The sequence below is a fragment of the Perca flavescens genome, chromosome 13 (genome assembly GCF_004354835.1).
Source record: "Perca flavescens isolate YP-PL-M2 chromosome 13, PFLA_1.0, whole genome shotgun sequence".
Classification (NCBI taxonomy): domain Eukaryota; kingdom Metazoa; phylum Chordata; class Actinopteri; order Perciformes; family Percidae; genus Perca; species Perca flavescens.
Genome location: NC_041343.1, coordinates 23,998,249 through 24,019,884, shown reverse-complemented (window position 1 = coordinate 24,019,884; position 21,636 = coordinate 23,998,249). Strand labels below are relative to the sequence as shown.

General features: G+C 39.2%; 3 protein-coding genes across 4 annotated transcripts in view; 1 reads left to right on the top strand and 2 right to left on the bottom strand.

Annotated features, from left to right (window-relative positions):
- Positions 1 to 6,643, bottom strand: part of sec24a (SEC24 homolog A, COPII coat complex component) — a 57,829-nt gene extending 51,186 nt beyond the window's left edge. Inside the window, exon 1 of the mRNA XM_028594492.1 lies at positions 6,277 to 6,643. The gene's annotated coding sequence lies outside the window, so the exon portion shown is untranslated. The remainder of the gene's footprint in view (positions 1 to 6,276) is intronic.
- Positions 6,644 to 10,776: 4,133 nt separating this feature from the next.
- Positions 10,777 to 16,943, top strand: LOC114567093 (uncharacterized). Of its 2 annotated transcripts, none has more exons than XM_028595997.1 (15): positions 10,777 to 11,216; positions 12,482 to 12,618; positions 12,719 to 12,950; positions 13,071 to 13,146; positions 13,248 to 13,525; positions 13,629 to 13,703; positions 13,803 to 13,879; positions 13,982 to 14,053; positions 14,171 to 14,376; positions 14,581 to 14,677; positions 14,773 to 14,935; positions 15,047 to 15,150; positions 15,237 to 15,381; positions 15,493 to 15,613; positions 16,096 to 16,943. In XM_028595997.1, the coding sequence occupies exons 1-15, from the start codon at positions 11,106 to 11,108 to the stop codon at positions 16,401 to 16,403; spliced, it is 2,202 nt and encodes a 733-aa protein (XP_028451798.1). In that variant the 5' UTR covers positions 10,777 to 11,105; the 3' UTR covers positions 16,404 to 16,943. The 2 variants fall into 2 exon arrangements, with proteins under 2 accessions (XP_028451798.1, XP_028451799.1); XM_028595998.1 differs by lacking the exon at positions 10,777 to 11,216 and adding an exon at positions 11,975 to 12,230.
- Positions 16,492 to 20,907, bottom strand: LOC114567094 (uncharacterized). The gene is made up of 7 exons (XM_028595999.1): positions 20,647 to 20,907; positions 18,936 to 19,606; positions 18,731 to 18,776; positions 18,477 to 18,568; positions 18,289 to 18,399; positions 17,708 to 17,984; positions 16,492 to 17,187 (listed from the first exon to the last, which is right to left on the bottom strand). The coding sequence occupies exons 1-7, from the start codon at positions 20,689 to 20,691 to the stop codon at positions 16,978 to 16,980; spliced, it is 1,452 nt and encodes a 483-aa protein (XP_028451800.1). The 5' UTR covers positions 20,692 to 20,907; the 3' UTR covers positions 16,492 to 16,977.
- Between the last annotated feature and the right edge of the window lie 729 nt (positions 20,908 to 21,636).

The window sequence follows — 21,636 nt, the reverse complement described above, 5'->3', positions numbered from 1 at the left end:
TAAACAAAATGTGTCTTCTGGCAACAGCCACATGCCGAGAATCAGAAACAACACACCTTTGACGTTCTGTGAGTATGTCATGTTAGGTCACGGCAGTTTTCCTGCGGCGTCGCTATGACGACCAGCCACGCTCGCCTCACGCATGAGGCGGCACCGCAATGGAAAAAGGACCGGGCACCGTGGCAGAGTCGAACCGAGCCAAGCCGAGCAGAGCCGGTACTAGCAGTGTGTAATCGCCATTTGACTTGGGTAGAAATATTCATAGCAGACACCAGAGAATGTGTAGTATCACAATTAGTGTAGAAGATCTGATGTTGTTCTGTACTGCAGACTTACTTTCAATATTTAGGCGGATTACACAGGTGCGTTTTTACATAAAAAACAAAAATCTTGCCCACTGCAGCTTAAATAAGGGCTGCTTGTAAAAACACCAGGCACTGTGGCAGGTGCATGGAAAAGTTCGCCTGAACCCCCCGAAGCACACTCAGCTCTGAAACTTCATCCTGCTGTTTCCCAAACACCATCCGAGGGGTGTGAGGCTGGATGGCAGAAAACGCTCCTTTCTGAAGTCCCTGAAGTTGTGGTGGGGTAATGGGTTAGTACTATAACTATACAGCAAATTCAGCCAAAGCCCTTACAATAGGCTGGAAAAAGAACATTTGGATTGCAAAACAAAATGATTTTCAAAAAATACAATTTAGAGCTTTGTGAGGAAAGCCAGGTGCATGAAGTCTCTCTAGGTGCTTTTTTGCTTTGTGCTGCTAAATTGATTTCCATTATTATGAATATGTCCGTTCGTTTGGCTGGTTTCCAGGGTGTGTTTATGTAAATCTGATGGATGAGAGAGTTGAGGTCTATCTGAATCCAGGTTAAGGTTTTAGAATAGAGGCCAACACAGTAGTGAGATAGAAATAGCAGGATATGGTCAGATTATGACAGAGAGAGAGAAAAAAAAAAAGAGATCGGAAACTGATGTGCAGTTTTTAAAATCCGCACTCACGCGGGTCCCGGGAAATATGACAGCTACAGTTTATTGGAAAATAGCATTGTGGATACTGAATTTGATGAATTAACTTTATCAGACCCCAGATGAGACAAGAAGCTAACGTTAGCGAACGCTGCGGTCCCTCTGCCTCTCTGCTGCTGTTATGGTTGTGTAGGTCTCTGTTTTATTTTGGTAGTTTCGTTTTCTGTCTGGTCTTTTTTTTTTTTTATATACTTTATTAATACCACAATGGGAAATTACAATGTTTCTTTCCCGCCTTTTTTGATTGTTCTGCCCAGCCCTAATGTGTTTCACCTGTTTCCCAGCCCTTGTGTCACCCGTCTCTTGTTACCCTGTGTATTTAGTCTTTGTGTTCCCCTTGTCTTGTGTCAGATCATTGTACCGTTTTCAGTTTGGATTGCGTGTTTGTTGGTATTCCCTGTTTTGTCTCGGTGTTCCTGGTTGCAGTTATTTCTTCCTTTTCGTCTTGGACTTCTTATTGACTGTTTTTTTGCGTTTTGTTGTTAAACTGTGTGTAAAATGAGCAGTGACGTTAAAAAAAACCTACGGTGCCGTCTATTTCCTGGATGGTTTCACGGTCGGTAGCTAACATTAGCAGATAAGCCCGTTGACAGCGACGTTATTGTTCATATTTTGGCACGTTCCTGACCGTAGTGACTGAAAGTGTGATGTGAGATGCTAAAAAGTAAGGGTGCACAATTCAGAAAATGTCACAATTCAATATTGATTTTTAGGCTCAAGATTCAATTAAAAATTGTTTTTTGATTCGAAAACAATTCTTGATTAAAAAACGATTCACAGTATGCAAATGTAGTTACTTTTCCCATGTGATTGCAGTAGACATACAATTTTTAAAAGAAACACAAAAAAATTAAATGTAGTTTGATATTATTTTCTGTCTTCATACACAAATAAAAACTTTTGCAACTAAAAGCTGGCCAAGCTTTGGCCAGCTTTCAAATACATTTAATTTGAGTATAAAATAAAACTGTTAAATAAGAGCTTTTCGTTCAGAGTTCGGTGGGAGTTTAGAACATTGAAAGTGTGTTGGTTGACTGAAATGTCAGGTCCTTCAGGTTGTTGTTGTTCGTCCACGTCTTTAATGTCTAAGTGATGGCGTACCATGTGAGTTCTCAAGTTTGTGGGGTTTCCAAAATACTTAACTTTCGCTTTGCAAAGCCTGCATGATTCCTATCATGTTCCGTCTTGCCCTCGAAGTTATAAAAGCCAAAATGCTTTGCACCGACTAAACTACTTCTGCTGCACTCGTTCTTCTCCTTCTGATTATAACAAGTGCCCAGTGTTGAAGTTAAAAAGTCAAAACCCGGCTTATGTTTTGAAAACAATGTTTAATGGGGCCTGCAGCTAAATTTAATCAAGTACACTAATACAGCATTTGAGTGTCTCACCTAAAACCTAGCTTCTAAAGAATTAATCAGGTCATGTCTAACATTTAGCATAGAAGACTCATTGTCCCCACAGGAAAGGTAACTATGGTTTCTGGTTTTGGGGAGCCACTCCCTGCAGGGCCAGGCGTGATTAGACAGAATCGGCACTACCATGTGAAACGACCTTTGTCTGTGACCTGGGGTAAACCTAAAATCAGAGGTGTGTCTTTAATCAGAGACCCACAATTCCACAGGAATATAATTCGGAAACTGATGTGATGTCGGGACTTCAATCTGTGACCCCGCAAGGGAAGCAGATGGAGTCCGCTGTTTACAGTGTAATTGTTTGTCATGTCACATGACTGTTCTTCTGTGACTCCGCAAGGAGAAGCATGAGATCAGTCCGCTGTCAGCTGCAGTGTTTTAGTGTTTTATGTTGATTGTGTTTTGTCTTGTCGTTTTCATGCAGTTTCATTAAACCTTTTGCTTAACTTTCAATTCGACCACAGCCTCTCCTTCCTCCTCCAGAAATCAGAACGAACACGTTATTTAGAGAATTCTTAACACCTGGCGTCAGTGTGAATTCAACGCGGCGCCATCTATAGGAATGGCGAGCTAAAATAATTTCAGGACAATAGTACTCACGGCATAAAAATTTTTTTTGCACACCCCTACTAAAAAGAAAATACACGGTTTCAAGTAACGTTACTTTTGACGTTCAACACCCCTCAATGTTCTATCTATAAATTGCAGGAACGTATGTGTGTGTGTGTGTGTGTGTGTTTTATCTCTCGAACAGTTAGTCCGATGGATTTCAAACTTGACAGGTGTCTTCCTACGGGCACGAGTAAGTGCAGTGCCAAGTTTGACGTTGTTTGGATTAGAAATGCAAAATATATCATTAAATATATAGGTAAAAGAAGCACACATTGGCTTCAGTAGAGTGCGTGTGGGTGTGAGAGAAGGAGCTCCGCTCCGCACACAGCCTGCGCGCTGTTTTACAGTAGCCGCAGCCAAGCTTGCGCGCGCGAATGTGACATCACAATGAAGTAGATCTCGCTGGCGCGCACGGATTTTGAGTGCGCGACCACTCTATTTTTTTTTTTTCTCAGAGTGACTGCAAGTCTCTCTTGTTACCTTACTGGGTTAAGATGAGTTCTTCTATGGTGAATTAAAGTCTTGATCCGACAAAGTAGGTCATCGAATCAGAGATAGATAGATAGATAGATAGATAGATAGATAGATAGATAGATAGATAGATAGAATTATCCTATTATTTTTTAATGGGAAGTTGGTAGTCGTTTTAAGCCACTACAGAGCTCTGCGACGCCGGTTACAGAGCTCCATCATATAAGCAGCAGTTGGTAGTTGTGTTCAGACACCAATTGGTGAGTGTGAGCCCGGTACAGGTACCGCCAGACTTTCAGGGGCTGTGGCAGTTGAGTTTAGGCCAGAAAAAGTCAGCGTCATTCGGCCACGACAGTTAAGGTTAGGCACCGAAACGACAAGTTAAGTTTAGAAAAAAAGATCACGGTTTGGATTAAAACAATCCCGAGGAACAAACACGCATTTCCTGGGTGAAAGTATTTAGTTTTCGCACTTCGTCCAAGTGGTGTTGCCGTAGCTAGCTGTCAAAGATGGCGGCCGTTCTGCACATGCATGACTCACATCGTGTAGGGGGACTCACATCGTGTCTTGACACACCCCCGTCTGTCGCTAGCAATGATGACGCAGTGATTAGTGACGATTCTCTCCGACCAGTCAGTAGTCTGCAGGTTTTCACGTCACCTTTTGGTATCGCCTCAGCTCGCTTGGAACCTCGACAGAGGGGATACTAAAAAAAAGGTACCTGGGACTAGTACCAAAAAAAGGCGAGTAGAGTTGAGCAGGTACCATGTAATGGAAAAACGCCATACGTGTGAGATGACACTGTCACACTAACTCTTCTTCAACTCCCTTTGGAAACATCTGCATCAGCTTGGCACATTTGGATGTTGCCGATATGGCTCGATCTTCGAGTCCATTCCACAGATTTTCTCTGGGATTGAAATCTGGGCTTTGAGGCTGCTAAAGGACTTTCACATTCTTGTTGTGAAGCATCTCCAACATTGATTTGGCAGCATGTTTGAGTCCTGTTGGAGGAGAAATTTGTTGGCCCCACTCTCAGGACTTTGGCACTACGAAATTTGCTCTGCTCAAGATTTGCCTTTGTTTGGATCCCTGCATTGTTCCTCTGGACCTTTGGCAAAGTCTCCCAGTCCTCCCTGGCCAAGTCTGAAGCTGCACCGTCGTGCTTCAAGGTATGTATGGCGTTCAAGGGTTGATAAGCTCTGCCCAGTTCCAGCAGACACTTTGCATCAGCTGAAGCGTGTTGAATTTTGTTTCATCAGACCACAGAATCTTTTGCATCATGCTCTCAGTCTTTCACACATCCTTAGACCAACTCCAAGCTGCTGCAATGTCTGACTTCAGTATTTTTTTGGAATGCCTGTGCTGACAGTTTCTGTTCTGCCAAGTTATTCTATCATGATTCATAACACTGGAGTTTTGTCAGTGTGGTCTTGAGGTTCTTGGCCCCCTTCCTGATCAAGGTCTTTCTTTGCAAGTTGCTCCATTTGGCCAAAAACCGTGCAGCTCTAGGAAGTGCCCTGGTCATTTCATTTCTGGTCCTCCATCTCTTAACGATGGGGTCTGCTGTTTTTATAGTTTCATTCTCTTCATTAGACCTGAGTCATGGGCACGTTTCTGTATAGCCTAGTGATTTCAACGTAGAGCTGAAACAGTCAATCTACAAAAAAAGTCATCGGCAGCCTAATTTATTAATCGTTTGAAGTTAATTTCACACCGATGATGAAACGAAAATACTGAATATTCCTTGACGGGTTTTTGCGTACAAAGCATGAATGTATTAAGAGAACTGGATACAGCACGTGTCAAACTCAAGGCCCGCGGGCCAAATCCGGCCCCTAGCTAATTCTGATCCGGCCCGCATATCAATTTAAATTCACAATACATTTTGGCCCACCTAGTTGTGTGCCAAAACAAAAACATGGGAAACTGGTTTTTTAACTTGCAATTACGCAACACTCAAAGCAGAATTTGGCAAATTTGCCAACTTTGAGACTCAGAAATTCCCACAGAACCAGAGAGTTTGCATATTCAGGCTGTGAAAGAGGTTGTTGTGAGTCAGCTGTGTGCCTACTTTTAAAATTGAATCAATGTTTTGCTTGATTTGCTAAATTCTAGGATGGCTTTGGAACGTTTTTTCTCACTTTTTCAGGGCTTTATGTGGACCAAACTGTAAGTGAGAAGACTATACGAGACATGCAATAATTGAGTCAAAGATATTTTACTTTTTCGATTAAATAAAAGCATGTCAATAAACTATACATGTCTGGCCCTTGATGTGATTCTTTTTTTCCTGTGTGGCCCTTGGTGAAATTGAGTTTTGACACCCCTGGGATACAGCGTTCGGCGGGAAGCCCCGTTCATTCCGACGAGAGTGCTCAAAAGCGCATAAAGCAATCATGGCGCTGTTCCTGGGGGCTTGGTACAAACCTTTCACATCAAGGGCGACACAGATATTCACGTCCCGTGTATTCCACAGAAAACTAGCATACATTTATTCACACCGTCAAACAATCATTGATTCATCATAATAAACCCAAACTCAACTCAACTCTACCCACTGGAGACAGACTCGTTGTGTGCATATAGCACTGTGGTGTTAGTAGGCTAGAGGTCTCCAGAGGTCCTATAACTCGTGGGCCTACTGACCGGACCGGACCCGGGATATATATAGCTAGACCCGACCGCTACCTGTTTTACAGCTGAGTGCCATTAATAAACTAACTTAAAATAATAATAAAATGTGTATCTTACCTAACGTAGCCTTCTCCCCTGTGCCTGGCCGTGAGGCATTAATCCATCCTCGTTGCCAAGAAAGTTGGTCAAATCCATCCAGGTTTTCTGTTATTCCTCCTGATTGTTTGAATCAGCATGGTTTATCCTTATCCCCTCGTTATGTCAGTTTAAATGTCCATTTGCTGTGTTACAGTGCTGGATGACAAACGCGTCTCAGCTTTGCAGTTTTGTTGCATTAACGTCAACATAGCCTAGCTAGCTTAAAGCTATCTTCGACTGTTTGCCCTTTTGAACTATAGCTACAATAACGGTTGCTCGTTGCCATGTCTCTATAACGTTAGCATCACTGTCTTGTTATTATTTGCTATAAGGTGTGCTCTCCGAGTCTGACCCTTCACCTCCTCAACAGGGCATTCATTAGTTTCAGGCAGGTCATGTAGCGCCACCTTGTGGCCACAGATGCACTTTGCAGGTTGCTTCCAGCGCTCGTGGATTTTTTAAGAATACACAGTGAACTCATATGCTTCCGTTGCCAATAATAATAATAATAATAATAATAATAGTTTTTGTTTTTCCTAGGACTGCGCTCTTCTGGACAGAGATCTCAAATGTTGTTCCTGGAATTTGCTGGAGCCACTTTCCCACTTTGGGGGTTATAGCCCCAAGTGCTCCGATAACCACTGGTACCACTATTGCCTTCACTTACCACATATTCTAGCTCCTCTCTAAGCCCTTGGTATTTTTCAAGCTTCTCGTGTTTCTTCTTCTTGATGTTGCTGTCGCTTGGGATTGCTACATCTATCATACTACCTTCTTCTGCTGTTTGTCGACCACCACGATATCCATCACCCATTTATCAGTCTGGAAGTCCCACAGGATCTTAGGACTGTCATTCTCTGCCACCTTTGGAGGTGCCTCCCATTTTAACCTTGGGACTTCCAGCCCATAATCTGCACAGATGTTCCTCTACACTATGCCAGCCACTTGGTTATGGCGTTTCAGGTGTGCCGTACCTGCCTGCATTTTACACCCCGTTGTTATGTGTTGGACTGTCTCGGGCATCGTTACACAGCCTGCACCTTAGGTCCTGTCTGGTATGGTAGACCCCGGGCTCTATTGATCTTGTGCTCAGAGCTTGTTCTTGTGCTGCCATGATTAGTGCCTATGTGCTATCTTTCAGACCAGTCTTTTCCAGCCACTGGTATGATTTCTCAATATCAGCCACTTCTTCTAACTGTCGTTGGTACATGCCCTGCAGGGGCTTGTCTTTCCATGATGGTTCCTCCTCCCCCCTGCCTCCTCATCACCGGGTTTCTGCTGCCTGAGATATTCACTTAGCAGGTTATCACTTGGGTCCATCTTCCTGATGTAGGCTACTCCTGGTTCTTTGTTGTTTCGTCCTGGATAGTGGCTCTGACGCTCCTCCTAGTCCTCGACCACCATCCTTCCGCTTGGTGTATAGACTTAGGGTGCTGGACTTGGGGTGAAACCCTCTATGCATTGTGAGGAGCTTTCTTATCTTGATATCAGTGGCTTCTATCTTATCCTTTGTCCAGGTTATTATACCAGCTGGGTATCTAATGACTGGCAGTGCAAATATGTTGATGGCTCGGACCTTGTTCTTACCATTCAGCTGGCTCTTCAGTTCAGGATCTGCCTTACTCTGTTTAGGTACTTGGCTGTGGCCGACTGCCTTGCAGCCTCCTCATGGATTCCATTTGCCTGTGGTATTCCAAGGTATTTGTAGCTGTCCTGAACATCAGCTATGTTGCTTCCTGGTAGTTCCACCCCTACATTTGTAACCATCTTACCTCTCTTTGATACCATCCGACCACATTTATCTAATCCGATGTAATTGCTGTAGAGCCTTGTGATGTGGATCAGTAAGTCAATGTCACACTCATAGTCACTCAGGGACAGAGCATCACCTTGGTATATGCCACACTTCATGTTAACTTGTGCGATTGTCGTCTTCCTCTTAATAAAAGAGTCATGTGTGTTAATGTTATACAGCTCCATTTTGGGATTCAACCCCTAAGGGTCCTGCTGAAGGACACACTGTTAGCCACGCCCTGAGCGGGATTCAAACTCCACCCTATCCAAGCCCTATCACGCCCTAACCACACCCCCGGCCGGGAATTGAAAGCTGCCCTGGTTTTACTGCATGAAAGTCAATGGTGTATATATATATAAAATATATTTTAAAAAAAACATGATGAGTATATAAAACTTAAAACTATTAAACAGTAGTCTATATAATGCAGTTATACAATGAGCTCCATCTGGATAGTGCTACTTTCACTTTTACTTAACATTTGGTTGCTAATACTTCAATAGTTTTACTTACTATATTGATGTATTATACTTTTAAGGATTTGCACTTTTACCACCTCTACTGTAATGGACAGTTCTTCAGAATGACTTTTACTTCTATGAGTACATTTTACTGCTAATGCATCTACTTTAAAGATTTTAATGCCAAGCTGACACAAATTTATATATTATATAATATTTCCCACACCATTTACAGTATTTGGATTATAGTAATTTAATATTATTCACCGTATTATTCCAATTTAATTAAATTGATTATTAATTGATAGTATTACTAGTAGACTTGACATACATACAGTATATGAACATTACCATTACATCAACCATGAGCTACACAATCAGAACTGTCTTTGTACAGGCATGTGCAAAAGTACAGTACAATCACATTAAGATAATCTTAAATATGAATTGACAATCTGTGAATTTTAACACCCACTAAAACAAATACATTTAAGTGTGTGTGTGTGGCATGAGGATGCTGTTATGATGTGAAGCACATTAAGTGGGATGACTGCGTAAGTGGGTTGTGGGGAGTTTTTTTATGGTGAGTAACTGGTAATGGAATCTAAACTTCCTTTATCCCCTCTAGAAAATTGTTAACTTTTGTAGGAAAAAATGTGGAGTTAAACAAAAAATAACAACTTACTCACACCCTAACTTGAAAATATACATAAACTTTAAAACTTAAAGTTAAACTTAAAAAAAGAAAAAGAAAATTTATTCACCAAAATGGTCTCTGATGAGCAGACATTTCCTTATCAAATAAGACATGAAAGAAACAGCTGGTGGATGAATGACGGTGTAATCAGGGGAAGGTGGCCAACATGTCGGGACATGTCACAATTAGAGACATTTCAAGTGTGGCATCATTGCATTCCTGAAGCTTTAGTCATCTGACACTCACCTTTACCCCATTTTCCCTTGATATGTAACCATCAACCACATAAAAAAATTTCTATGTAGATGAAGATCATTAATCTGCAAATTTTTCTTTTTCTTTTTCCTCCCCAAAAAAGGACAAACTGTCTTTGCAATTAAATTTAAACAATTGACAATCCTTATTCCTATGAGAAGAATTAGCAGTAATGTGAGACACTGGTGCATCAGCAGCTAGGAGAAAAAGTATTTATACTTTTGGAAGTATATTTGTAAGTCCACAATTTCATGTTAACATATTAGTAAGTTTTACTTTTAATTCATTAATTAATTAATGAATACAAATGTTTTCATAATTTCAAGATTTTTGTGGTTCTAAGTTAACTTAACTTGAAATTGATAAAATTAATTAGCCTAATATTAAGTTAATGATATTCATTAAAACCCTGATGTTTTACATTTAAATTTAAATTCAGTAATTTGACATGAGAATTTACTTACTACTTATTATTTAAATAGTATAGGCCTACTTAAATCACAAACAAACAGCAAACAACCAAACAGTATAAAATCATAAACAAACTCCCCATAAGCATTGGAAATGGAAAAAAAACAGTGTGCTTATTTGTGGTGATAAAGAGAAAACTAATCAGAATATCCTTTATTGGACAAGTATGAGGAATGTAACTGTGGTGTTTTACATTGCTCTCAATGACATGACAATGACTTAAACAGAAATAGACAGAAATGGACATGCAGCTAAGAACAGGACAACAAAGCTGAACAAATAAAGGTAGAATAAACAGGACTGTTTTGTAAGCCTACACAAGTATGTGAAAAAAATAGCTATAGCCTAAATAAAAAAAAACACCAATGGCCAACGAGAATAAAATAAATCTGCTTTTATTTTGTAATTTCATTAAGTTAAATAGTGATAAACTTGTTAAAACGAGTCAAGTGTTATTCTATTAATTTTGCTTGTTGGAATTGTAATGATCACATCAAATAGTGTTCTTATCTGTATAGACAAAAAGGTAAAATAAAATAAAGGTATATTTACAGTAAAGTACAATTTATGTAACCATACTTTTTTTACTTTTTACTTTGCCCAAGTATATTATGCAAGTGACTGTACTTCCACTGAAGTAGGAAATTGTAGTAGTAGTTTCTGTGTGAGGAATCCCGTGTGCTACTCCGAGGAGGAAACTCTCACCATATATGGTCAATGACGTCCTATGCCTGGTTGATCCGTGCGAGGTTCCAGACAACACTATTTCCCGTAAATACAGAGGGGCGTGGTGATCCTATAGTGCCGCTTTACAAATTTACAACCTCACAATCATTCCCAGACTTTGGCTTTTACATGTATGACTAAGGACGAGAGGATGTACTGAAAGTCGTTTTTGGAAGATTTAAGGCAACTTGAAAAAAAGCGAGGCAATATTTTGTTTCTTGTTCCCCCTTGAAGACATACCCATTTGGACTCGACCGATTTGACCGATTTACCGCAATAAAGTGGGTTTACCCAGAGTTTGAATTGACACACGAGATTCATCTGAAAGTACTTTCGTGGGACCTGAAGACTTTTTACTGAAGCCTCCGCTGGATTAAGTCTTCTTTTCATTTAAACAGAAAGGATGTATCGAAACTTTGGGAGTCAAGGGAGAGGCAATCCGGCGTACACAGGCAGCGTCTCTGGGTCAAACCCCCAGGGAAGCACCAGCACTTCAACCACAGAGCAGGAGCAGGTTGGTACTCTCATTAAACTAAGCTACAGGTTATCCCAGGCAGTTTGAGGTAAAATCGGTAAAAAAAAAAGAATGTAAACTAAACTGTAAAAGTTTTAAAAAGTTGTGAATTTCAAGCTTCATTAAAGTACTACACCTGTAATGCTGTTAATGTCACATCATGTGTCATTTTTGTGTAGTTATAGGCCTTATACTGTATGTAATAAGTCAAACTCAACATATATTAACATATGGAGCTAAATCAGGGCCAAATGTTTTGTTAATTTGAAAAAAAAATATATAGTTGAAAAACTAAAGCTTGAAATTGAAAATTTAACTTTTGGTCAAAACTTGGAAAAAATAAAACCATGTATTCAAACTAAAAATAAGTGTACCAATGTTTCTTTCAGTTTGAATAAAATTTAGATTAAATTCTGGAATTATTTTGAATAAATTATAAATTTTCATTTTTCACTTTTATATTTGTTTTCAGTTCCACATTTCATGTTTTCAGATTCAAAACTTATTTTTTTTACGGCTTCAAATCTTTTTTTTCGGTTTCAGATCTTTTTTTTTTTTTCGGTTTCAGATCTGTTTTTCACTTTCAGATCATTTTTTTCGGTTTCAGACTTTTGGCCCCGATTTTGCGTAGGGGGCGTGGCTTAAACTCAGAGGGGCGTGGTATTATGAGTGACAGCCTAACAAAGAAGGCAGAAGACTCCTCTGTCATGTTGCCTTCAGGAAATGGTGTTATTGCGAGAACTATGACTGAATGCTTTCTATCCACTATATACATGTGATTTTTACTAAACAAACTGATGCCAGTGACAAAGTTCCATTTAAAAAACTGTTTTGGACAACACGTGCTACCAATTACACCATAAGAGCAATAAACTGTTCCAGATTGTGCAGTTCAGCAGGAACGCTGACTTCTCCCACTTTCACGTACGACTTTGAATGTAGCACCACAGTATTCACTCGGCAGTCAGCATGGCGTCCGCTCCGCCAAGGCAACCTGTTGGCGCCAGCGCACAGGTAAGACATGTGAAATATATTCGCCTTTTTGAATAAATACTTTGGGACATTATTATACATTATACATTTTTTTGTCATTAACACATAAAGGGAAAATAGGTGGACAGCTGGAAATGATGCATCGCTAGCACTAAAGTTAGCATTAACTTACGTCAGCTTCACACTAGCTGGTGTTTTTACTCTAATTTCAGTGTCCAGCTCAAGTTTTTTGACTTTAACTGTAGTGGTGTTTGTTAACCTCTGTTTGTCAGAATGACCATAACTCAACAGTGGCTGCAGCCGCACAGAGCCTTATAAATGTGCTCACACAGAACCTCTCTCAGGGACAGCAAGAGCAAGGAAGAAAGCAGGAACAGGAATCTTCATCTGTAGAACAAGAGATGACCAGGTTTTAGTTTGGATTTTATTGTTCAAGTTCATTTTAAACTAATTTATCTAGTTAATATTTTGAATTAACATTATTTTAAATTAATTTTTCAATCGTGCAGATCTTTTCCTGGATTTTTCTCAAGAAAAAGTTCCCTTGGAAAGCGAAAGATACGGAGTCCAAAGACCTGTAGCACACCATATACAAAACCCTGGAAGCCTTTTAGTTTCTATGTGTACGTGTTGAACATTAATTCAGAGACAACCCCAAACTCATCTGAAGAGTCTGAGCTTGCCCAGGCAGGGCTTGGAAAAAGACATCTCACCATGTCCAGGGATATGAGTCACGAGGAGGTATTGCAGACAATTTATTTCAAATTTGCACCTAAATTCTTATATTTAAAACATTCCCTTTCATTGTAGTGTTAGGCTATTCTTCAAGCATCAACACATCACTTAGTTATGTTCTCTTAGTTCTTTAGACTACTTCAAAATGAGTACCCTAAGATGCAGGGAGTGACAGGAGGTTGGCTACTCTACAAGACTACAGGTGGAGAAAAGTAGTAATATATCCATTGTCAAACATTGTCATTCAAATAACTAGTCCAAACAAACTCAGTTGAAATAATCCAAACAATGTTGCATTTACAGGTGGTCAGGGTAAAAGGAGACTGGTAATGATTCCTCCTGACTCTGATGGATACACTGGAACCCTACTTCGCAGTATTACAGGGGCAGGAAAGAGCACCCTGTATATTGTGCCATTGCAACATGAGTTTGACCTAACTCCCCTACCTCCAGATGCTATTGAATTCCGAAGCATGCCAAAAGCACAATGCCAAACATGTAAAGTGATTTTTCCTTTGCACATTTTGGCCCTTCATGTTCAAGAGTGCATGGAGTCTCAGTCAGCAGGAGAGGATATTGAGGTAAATGTAGCTATGAAATAATGTTATGTTGCCTTCTGTACAATTTTGATTGTTGTTCAGTGAGTTATAACTTAATATTTTTGGGTCATGTGTAATATCTTAGGAGTGTCAAAGTGACATCCAGATAGTTTCAGAGACAGCCCCCCCTGTCCATGACACCGAGACATCTTTTGAAGAGGTACAGTGTTTGATGTAACTGTAATGCAATGTGAAATGGCTACATAAACTGTTTTGTATGACACTATTGCTAATATTCAAACTGTTCTGTCTCCATCAGAAAGTTCCATGTCCTATCTGTTTCTTGAACTTTACACCACAGTTTGTAGAGATCCATGCTAGCATGTGTGGAGAAAGGTAATTTGATGTTGGATATTTATGTTAGTTTTAAATGTATATGTAACATGAAGTACTTGTTTTTTCTATTAATGCCAATATGTCTCACTTGTGCTTTTGTAGAAGAAAGGACAATCTTAAAATGGCTGAGACAACTGCCGTGAGCCAGGACAATGGAGAGGAGCACATCAAAAGGTACATTTTGTGTTGTCTAAATACATAAATATCTTTATCCGACATGGATCTTAATTTTACAGAGAGTTTGTTTTCAACATTAGTATTTATTTATTGATAAGGGGTTTTGTTTGGCAGTGTTGATGATCTATTGGATGCCATTTGTCGAAGAGTTGACGTAGAGAAACAATTCAACATCCAAATCTCAAGAACAAACATTCTGGAGAGAGGCCTACTGCAGTGGCAACGTCAAAAAAAAAATTCACCCACTGCTACTCTGAAAGTGACATTCTTTGGGGAGGCAGGAGTGGACACAGGTGCGCTCCGAAAAGAATTTCTCACAGGTAAAACAAAAACAAACGTTTGAATCCATTGAACAATCTTATATTTTAAACCATGAATAATGCCCTTCATACTAAAAAAAAATATAATAAAAAATAAATAAAATATTGTCTTCTCACTAACCCAAATTTGACAAACCGTACTATTACTTGACATAGGAGACCCTAGACCAACACAGTAAATGCTGTTTGTACCTTTGTCTATAGAACTGATGGCAGGAATTGAGAGCCGTTTCTTTGAGGGGCCAGAGCACCAGAGGAGCCCACGATACTCTCTGACCGACTTTGACAGTGGCCTGTACAAGTGGGTTTATTTTATGCAAGTTGGGACAAACTATTTCATTCCATGAAATGTTTTCAAGCACAAGTAATACATTCAAGCTTCATTTGTGTAAATAGGACTGTTGGAGAGATTTTGGCAGTTAGTTTGGCACAAGGTGGCCCGGCCCCTGCCTTTTTCAGCCCATGGACTTACAGTTACCTCTGTAGTGGGCAAATAAACCCAACTACTCTTAACAGGGATTCAGTTGCTGATGTCCAGTTGCGAGGGTTATTGGACCAGGTAAGACCTCTGTATGATGGAAATGCTGGGTTTATCAAGAATACCTTGTCAAATAATATTTTCATGTATTTACATGGGAAAGAAATTTTCTTCCTGTTTTTTTATTTTCAGGTTGAAATGTCAACTGAACATTCAATTGAAGGCCTATCTGATGAAATCTTAAATTGCGGATATACTGGAGCTATATCTGTGCAAAACAAGGAGTCCATTGTCCGGTATGCTAGGACATATGTCTGTTTGTACAGTAAGATCCATTACAAGTAAGGTTTTGTAGCAACTGCTTTCCTTTCTACTGTTGTAGTGCCATCATACTCCATGCAGTGCTGAGGTTGCAGCCTATGTTGGATCAATTGAGGGAAGGCCTGCAGCTGTATGACCTTCTTCTGCTAATTGGGCAGTACCCAGATATCTGCCAGCCCCTGTTTGTTCCTGGGGAAGATGTAAAAGTAAGCAAAACTATACCATTTATTATTAGCAACAAGAAAAGCCTTACTGCTATGCCATTTCATAATATAAAGGGTCATATAATATACATGTTGATTTTTATATCATCATAGGTCAATGCAGAGTTTGTCATGGCATCCATACTTCCTCAACTGAGTGAGAAAGGGACTTCCAGGCATCAGATTGAGCTGGAGATGATCAATTTCATTCAAGACTTCCTTTATGAAGCTGAAGGTATAGTTTTTAATGTCCTGCAAATCAAATAAATAATCAGGTACCACCTGTAGTCATGCTTGTAGGTATTGAACATGTTTAATTTGTATTCTACCTGAAACATATTGATAAGTATTATGTGCCAGCATAATGTGTCTTACAGCATATGTCACTTTTTTGGTATGCAAGACTGTAAGCATATATACAGAGAACATACATTGAAATTATTGTTTTCCTAAAACCATTGTCCTTAATGAACACATTTACAAATCTTATCACCATTATATGTATTAAGACATTATTGCCAATAATGAATTCATACATAATGGAATTCATAACCATTGTGTTTGGCTAAGTGTCATTTCCAAACCTTGTGAAATCTCACAATTTGATTTTTTTTGACCAGCTGTTCTTTTGTGTACCACTTATTTAATTGAAAGAACAATTAGGAAATCAAAATTGCAATTGTCACATAACACTTGTTATATCTGTTTGCTTCATAGCGGAGGGTCAGGGGCATGTAGATGACCAAGATGGCCTGCATTCCATCACACCTGCCCGGTTTCTACAGTGGATCACAGGCCAAGGTCACATTCCACTTCTTCCCTCAGAGAAGAAGGATTTTGCTGTAACGATCAAGTTTAACCATGACTGTAGTGCAGACTTTGGCCATCACAATGTGTGTTACCCTGTTGTTTCAGCATGTGCCAAGAATATTGTACTACCTGTCAAACATATGAGGCCTTATGACCAGTTCAAAAAGGTTCTAATTGAGGCTTTTCATCTGAGTCAACAGTTTAACATGGTGTAAATATTTAGCAGTAGTTGCTACTTTTACTTTTGTTGTGATTAATGAACATTTCTTAATACTGTGTTTCAGGACTAATCATTCAAGAGTAAACATTACATATTTGTTTAATGACAGTACTGTAGAGCATTTCATACAAATTTTGCAAGTTCAAAAAGGTTCTAATTAAGGCTTTTCATCTGGGCCAACAGTTTAACATGGTGTAAATATTTAGCACTAGTTGCTGCTCCTTTTTTACTTTTGTTCTGGTTAATGAACAAAATGTTTTAATACTACTGTGTTTCAGGACTAATCATTCAAGAGTAAACATTAAATATTTGTTTAAAGACAGTACTGTGGAGCTTTTCATACAAATACAACTGGAAATCTTGCAACACGATTTCATAAAAGAAATTTCTTTACATCTCATCTAGAGGTCTGGTTAATTGGCATCATGTTGTCTCACAAATAAGTTGCTACCCAGCACTCACAGCAGTTCAATAATGTTTGTACTATGTTGCTTCGTGGTTGTCAGTAACAAACATTAAAAACAAATTAAATGTCCACTGGTGAACTGGTCATGAAATACAAAATGTTTTCATCTACGGTGATTTAGCACGTAGTTAAATACAGCCAAATAAATGTCTCGCCCATAGGAATCTGATGGTCCTGTAACATCAATAGTGGCCCTAAGGCCTGGCATGTCCTGCTCAGAGAGAGGACATTCAATGGGTGGGAGAATCACTCCAGGACTGGTCACGTCTTGCTCACTGGCAGTGTTGAAATGAAGATCTGCATCCTCAATGTCCTACATTTCAAATTAAAAAAAATCACTTAAATCAGGGAACATGAAGCTATAAAAGCAAGCAGATTTTAAGAAGATTGTGAACAGAAATGATGGCATGCTGATGCCAGTATCAACTCTCTTATCCAATGTGACCTAAGAAATATGAGCTGTTCAGCTTTTAAACCATTAGTTTTAAGCATCACTTTAATAATAGTAAACAAGTTTTATGCTATTTCAGTTTGGATAGAATTAACTATTATCTTTCATTAATTTTACACTGGTGATTGGAAACCACATTTCAACATCAGTTTTTTATTAATGATGAAATTAACTTAATCTTCTTCCTCCAATTGTAATATACAGTGGAAAATAGAATTATACTTACAAGCTTTTTCATAGAATAAGTTTTCAGTTTACAGTGTTGTAAAGCTGTTTAAACAATGCTTGACTAAAACATTTTTAATAAATTGTGAGAATTGATATTCTATGATAAAGGATTAGTGGCCAAAACTATACCAATCAACACAAACAAAATTAGTACCTCTGCCAGGTCTGGAGCATCAACAGGATACCGGAGAAGCCCCATCATCCACAGTTGTTGTGGGGAGAGATTCTGCTCTGTTCTTAGAGGGTGATTATCCCACCCCACCCTGAATACATCAAGATCCCTCTGCAGACGTGTAAGAAACACATGCTGGGCACAGAAGAGGTGGATGCTATCAGAAGGGTCTAGAACACCTTCATCCTCAAGGCTGTGAAGTATCTCGTAGTACACATTTGAAACAGTCATCCAAACATCTCGCCACAAACGTTCTATTCTGTTAAAAGAAAACATCAAATTACCTTCAAGGTTGTACAGTATATTTGAACTTGCACTTGAACTTGTGACAAAAGATAAGCACACTAGCTCATTTTAGTTGAATTTATTAGATAACCATACAAATATAAAGATGCCATCATTAAATAACCCAAACACTCTGGTCACATGCTAGTCACATGATCCAGTGTAAATGCTAAGTGACGAGAGATACTGAGGGAGTGTGCAGACCTTTCTATTGGACCCGCAACTGTCTTGAGGCCTCTTGACGTGTGACCCCTTCACAGTACATAAAGAAAACATACCTTTGGTTGTGTACACTCTTTCCTGATAGGAAACTCCCCCTTCCACAACCCCTAATGGTGAACATGCATCGCGCTATGCCAACGTTTTCCACTCCTTGGTCACCTCTCACCCTAAAAAGAATGTGTCACACATAAAGAAAAGACTAAGGAATGAGTACCACAGTGAGCCACACTTTTTTTAGTCTTACCTTAATGGGAAGCCATACTTTTGCACTGCCTCCAAGAAGAAATCAAGTGCAGTAGATGCTTTATTATTGGTTGCAGCACCAAGGTACATGATCTAGAGAAGAGAATATCATTCACTGGAAATTAAATTTAAAAAGCATTTTTCAAACCTGTAAAATCCAGAAGTAGAACCATGTCTGTCATTTTGAATTTTCATTATCTCATTTGGTCTTAATTTAGTCTTAAGTAATGATTATAGGTAAAAAAAAGAAATTACCTTTCGTGAGAAGCCATCAATCCCTCCAAAAATAACAAGGCCATATCTGTTGGAGAGAAAAAAAAACACTAACTATCACTTTGACATATGTGTCTTCATTTCTTTGCTGATACAAAAACAGTGTTAAAATTGTGACTGAGTTTGTTAAAATATATTATTCATTTTTAATGTATCTTACTGTATTGAAAAAACATATTTGACCTACCTGATGAGCTTATGGTTTGTGTCGATATGCACCAAGTGCAGAGGACCCTGGACAGAATATGTCCTTCTTGCAACACACCCCATCCTTGTCATTCTTGAGAGTACACCAACAGTGTCTACACGTTGCATGGAGGAATACACTCTGTTCCACTGGACACGGTGACCCATGGCCTGCAGGATTCCTTTCATCATTCTGCATCCTACATGTGGTGTCCTAGCCTTCACCGACCTCAGCAAATTATCTAGTTGTTCATCGGTTAGGTTACTGTAGCACTGCATTATGGAAAGTCCATATTCATGCATGCGCCGTTTCACTGTCCTCACAGATACACCCAGATGTTTCGCAATACATGACACTGGTAGAGACATTTCTACCAGGCTTTGTAGTTGCTGAGGAGACACAACATATTTTGGCCGTCCCATTTCTGCTTGCATCACTGGCACCTGGCACCGGCTCATATTAGAGCTGTCATCTGCATTGACAAGTATGGACAGCTCTGCCAATGCGTTTGCAACATCTTGTGGCATCTCAACCTGGCCTGACAATGCCCTAAAAAGGACCATCTCCTGGTTGACCACAAACTTCAAATAGTCCACATCCAGCGGGAGTCTCTGTGTGGCCTGGGAAATTTTAGTTAGAAGTCTCTGAAGAAGGTCTCTTTTTATTTGCTCCTAGAATAGACAAATATGACTTTACATTAATGCTCTGGTCTGATAAATTATGTTTTACACACATAATAACGTTACATGTAACAGGATGACAGTTATGCCATACATAATATGCCAAGTGGGCAAACTTTGAAGGCTTCTACCACAGCCTAACTGATGTATCAGAATACACTAACTTGTCTTTCTGTATTTGTATGTCTCACTGTCTGTTTTCTGGACCGTGTGTGTCCGTAATAAAAGCTTTGATTGATTGATTAACAAAGCGGACCAGGACAAGTTATGTTGTTTAAACTAGCTAACCATGAAAAAGCAACACTATTAACTTAGCTGTTGCAGCCAATTTGGATGTGTGTGTGTGCATGGATAGTGTGTGTGTGGGTGGTAGGTTTGTGTGAATGGTTTGATCGTTACGTCACCTGCGCACCTGTGTGTATGTGCTAATTAGCCAAGGTAGTAAGGGAATCACAGGTGAGCCAGAGGGAGAATCTAGTCTGGGAAGCCACACAGTTTTTCAACCTCAGCTGTGCGATAGTGATGGTTTTTAGATCTCGTCTGTTCGTTTTTAATCTTGCAAGTCAGTTTTTTGTATGTGTTTTTAAATACATTTCTACAATAAAGAATTAACTATACGGCGATGGCGGACCTCATTTTTTGCAACAGCAAGAGTTGGAAATGGCTTCAAATTCCCTGCAGTGGCATTTTTTGTGGACAGATTGCCACTACATTAGCAATGTTAGTTATCTATAATTTTTACATTTATAAAGATGCAGCCACTGTTGAGTTATGGTCATTCTGACAAACAGAGGTTAACAAACACCACTACAGTTAAAGTCAAAAAACTTGAGCTGGACACTGAAATTAGAGTAAAAACACCAGCTAGTGTGAAGCTGACGTAAGTTAATGCTAACTTTAGTGCTAGCGATGCATCATTTCCAGCTGTCCACCTATTTTCCCTTTATGTGTTAATGACAAAAAAATGTATAATGTATAATAATGTCCCAAAGTATTTATTCAAAAAGGCGAATATATTTCACATGTCTTACCTGTGCGCTGGCGCCAGCAGGTTGCCTTGGCGGAGCGGACGCCATGCTGACTGCCGAGTGAATACTGTGGTGCTACATTCAAAGTCGTACGTGAAAGTGGGAGAAGTCAGCGTTCCTGCTGAACTGCACAATCTGGAACAGTTTATTGCTCTTATGGTGTAATTGGTAGCACGTGTTGTCCAAAACAGTTTTTTAAATGGAACTTTGTCACTGGCATCAGTTTGTTTAGTAAAAATCACATGTATATAGTGGATAGAAAGCATTCAGTCATAGTTCTCGCAATAACACCATTTCCTGAAGGCAACATGACAGAGGAGTCTTCTGCCTTCTTTGTTAGGCTGTCACTCATAATGCCACGCCCCTCTGAGTTTAAGCCACGCCCCCTACGCAAAATCGGGGCCAAAAGTCTGAAACCGAAAAAAAATGATCTGAAAGTGAAAAACAGATCTGAAACCGAAAAAAAAGATCTGAAACCGAAAAAAAAGATTTGAAGCCGTAAAAAAAATAAGTTTTGAATCTGAAAACATGAAATGTGGAACTGAAAACAAATATAAAAGTGAAAAATGAAAATTTATAATTTATTCAAAATAATTCCAGAATTTAATCTAAATTTTATTCAAACTGAAAGAAACATTGGTACACTTATTTTTAGTTTGAATACATGGTTTTATTTTTTCCAAGTTTTGACCAAAAGTTAAATTTTCAATTTCAAGCTTTAGTTTTTCAACTATATATTTTTTTTTCAAATTAACAAAACATTTGGCCCTGATTTAGCTCCATATGTTTTTGCTTGTTTTTATCGGCATCCGAAATCCGCAATCGAAGCTGCGAAAGAAAATAAAAACGGACGGCGATATACAGTACGTTTCAGATTCGGTAAGGTTCAGATGGGCTCGAATAATTGACGTGCGATTTTTTGCACGAATTATTCGCGTTTGGTCTGAAAGGGCTTTTTTTAAATAGCAAAAATGCCTAAAATTGACAGGTTCT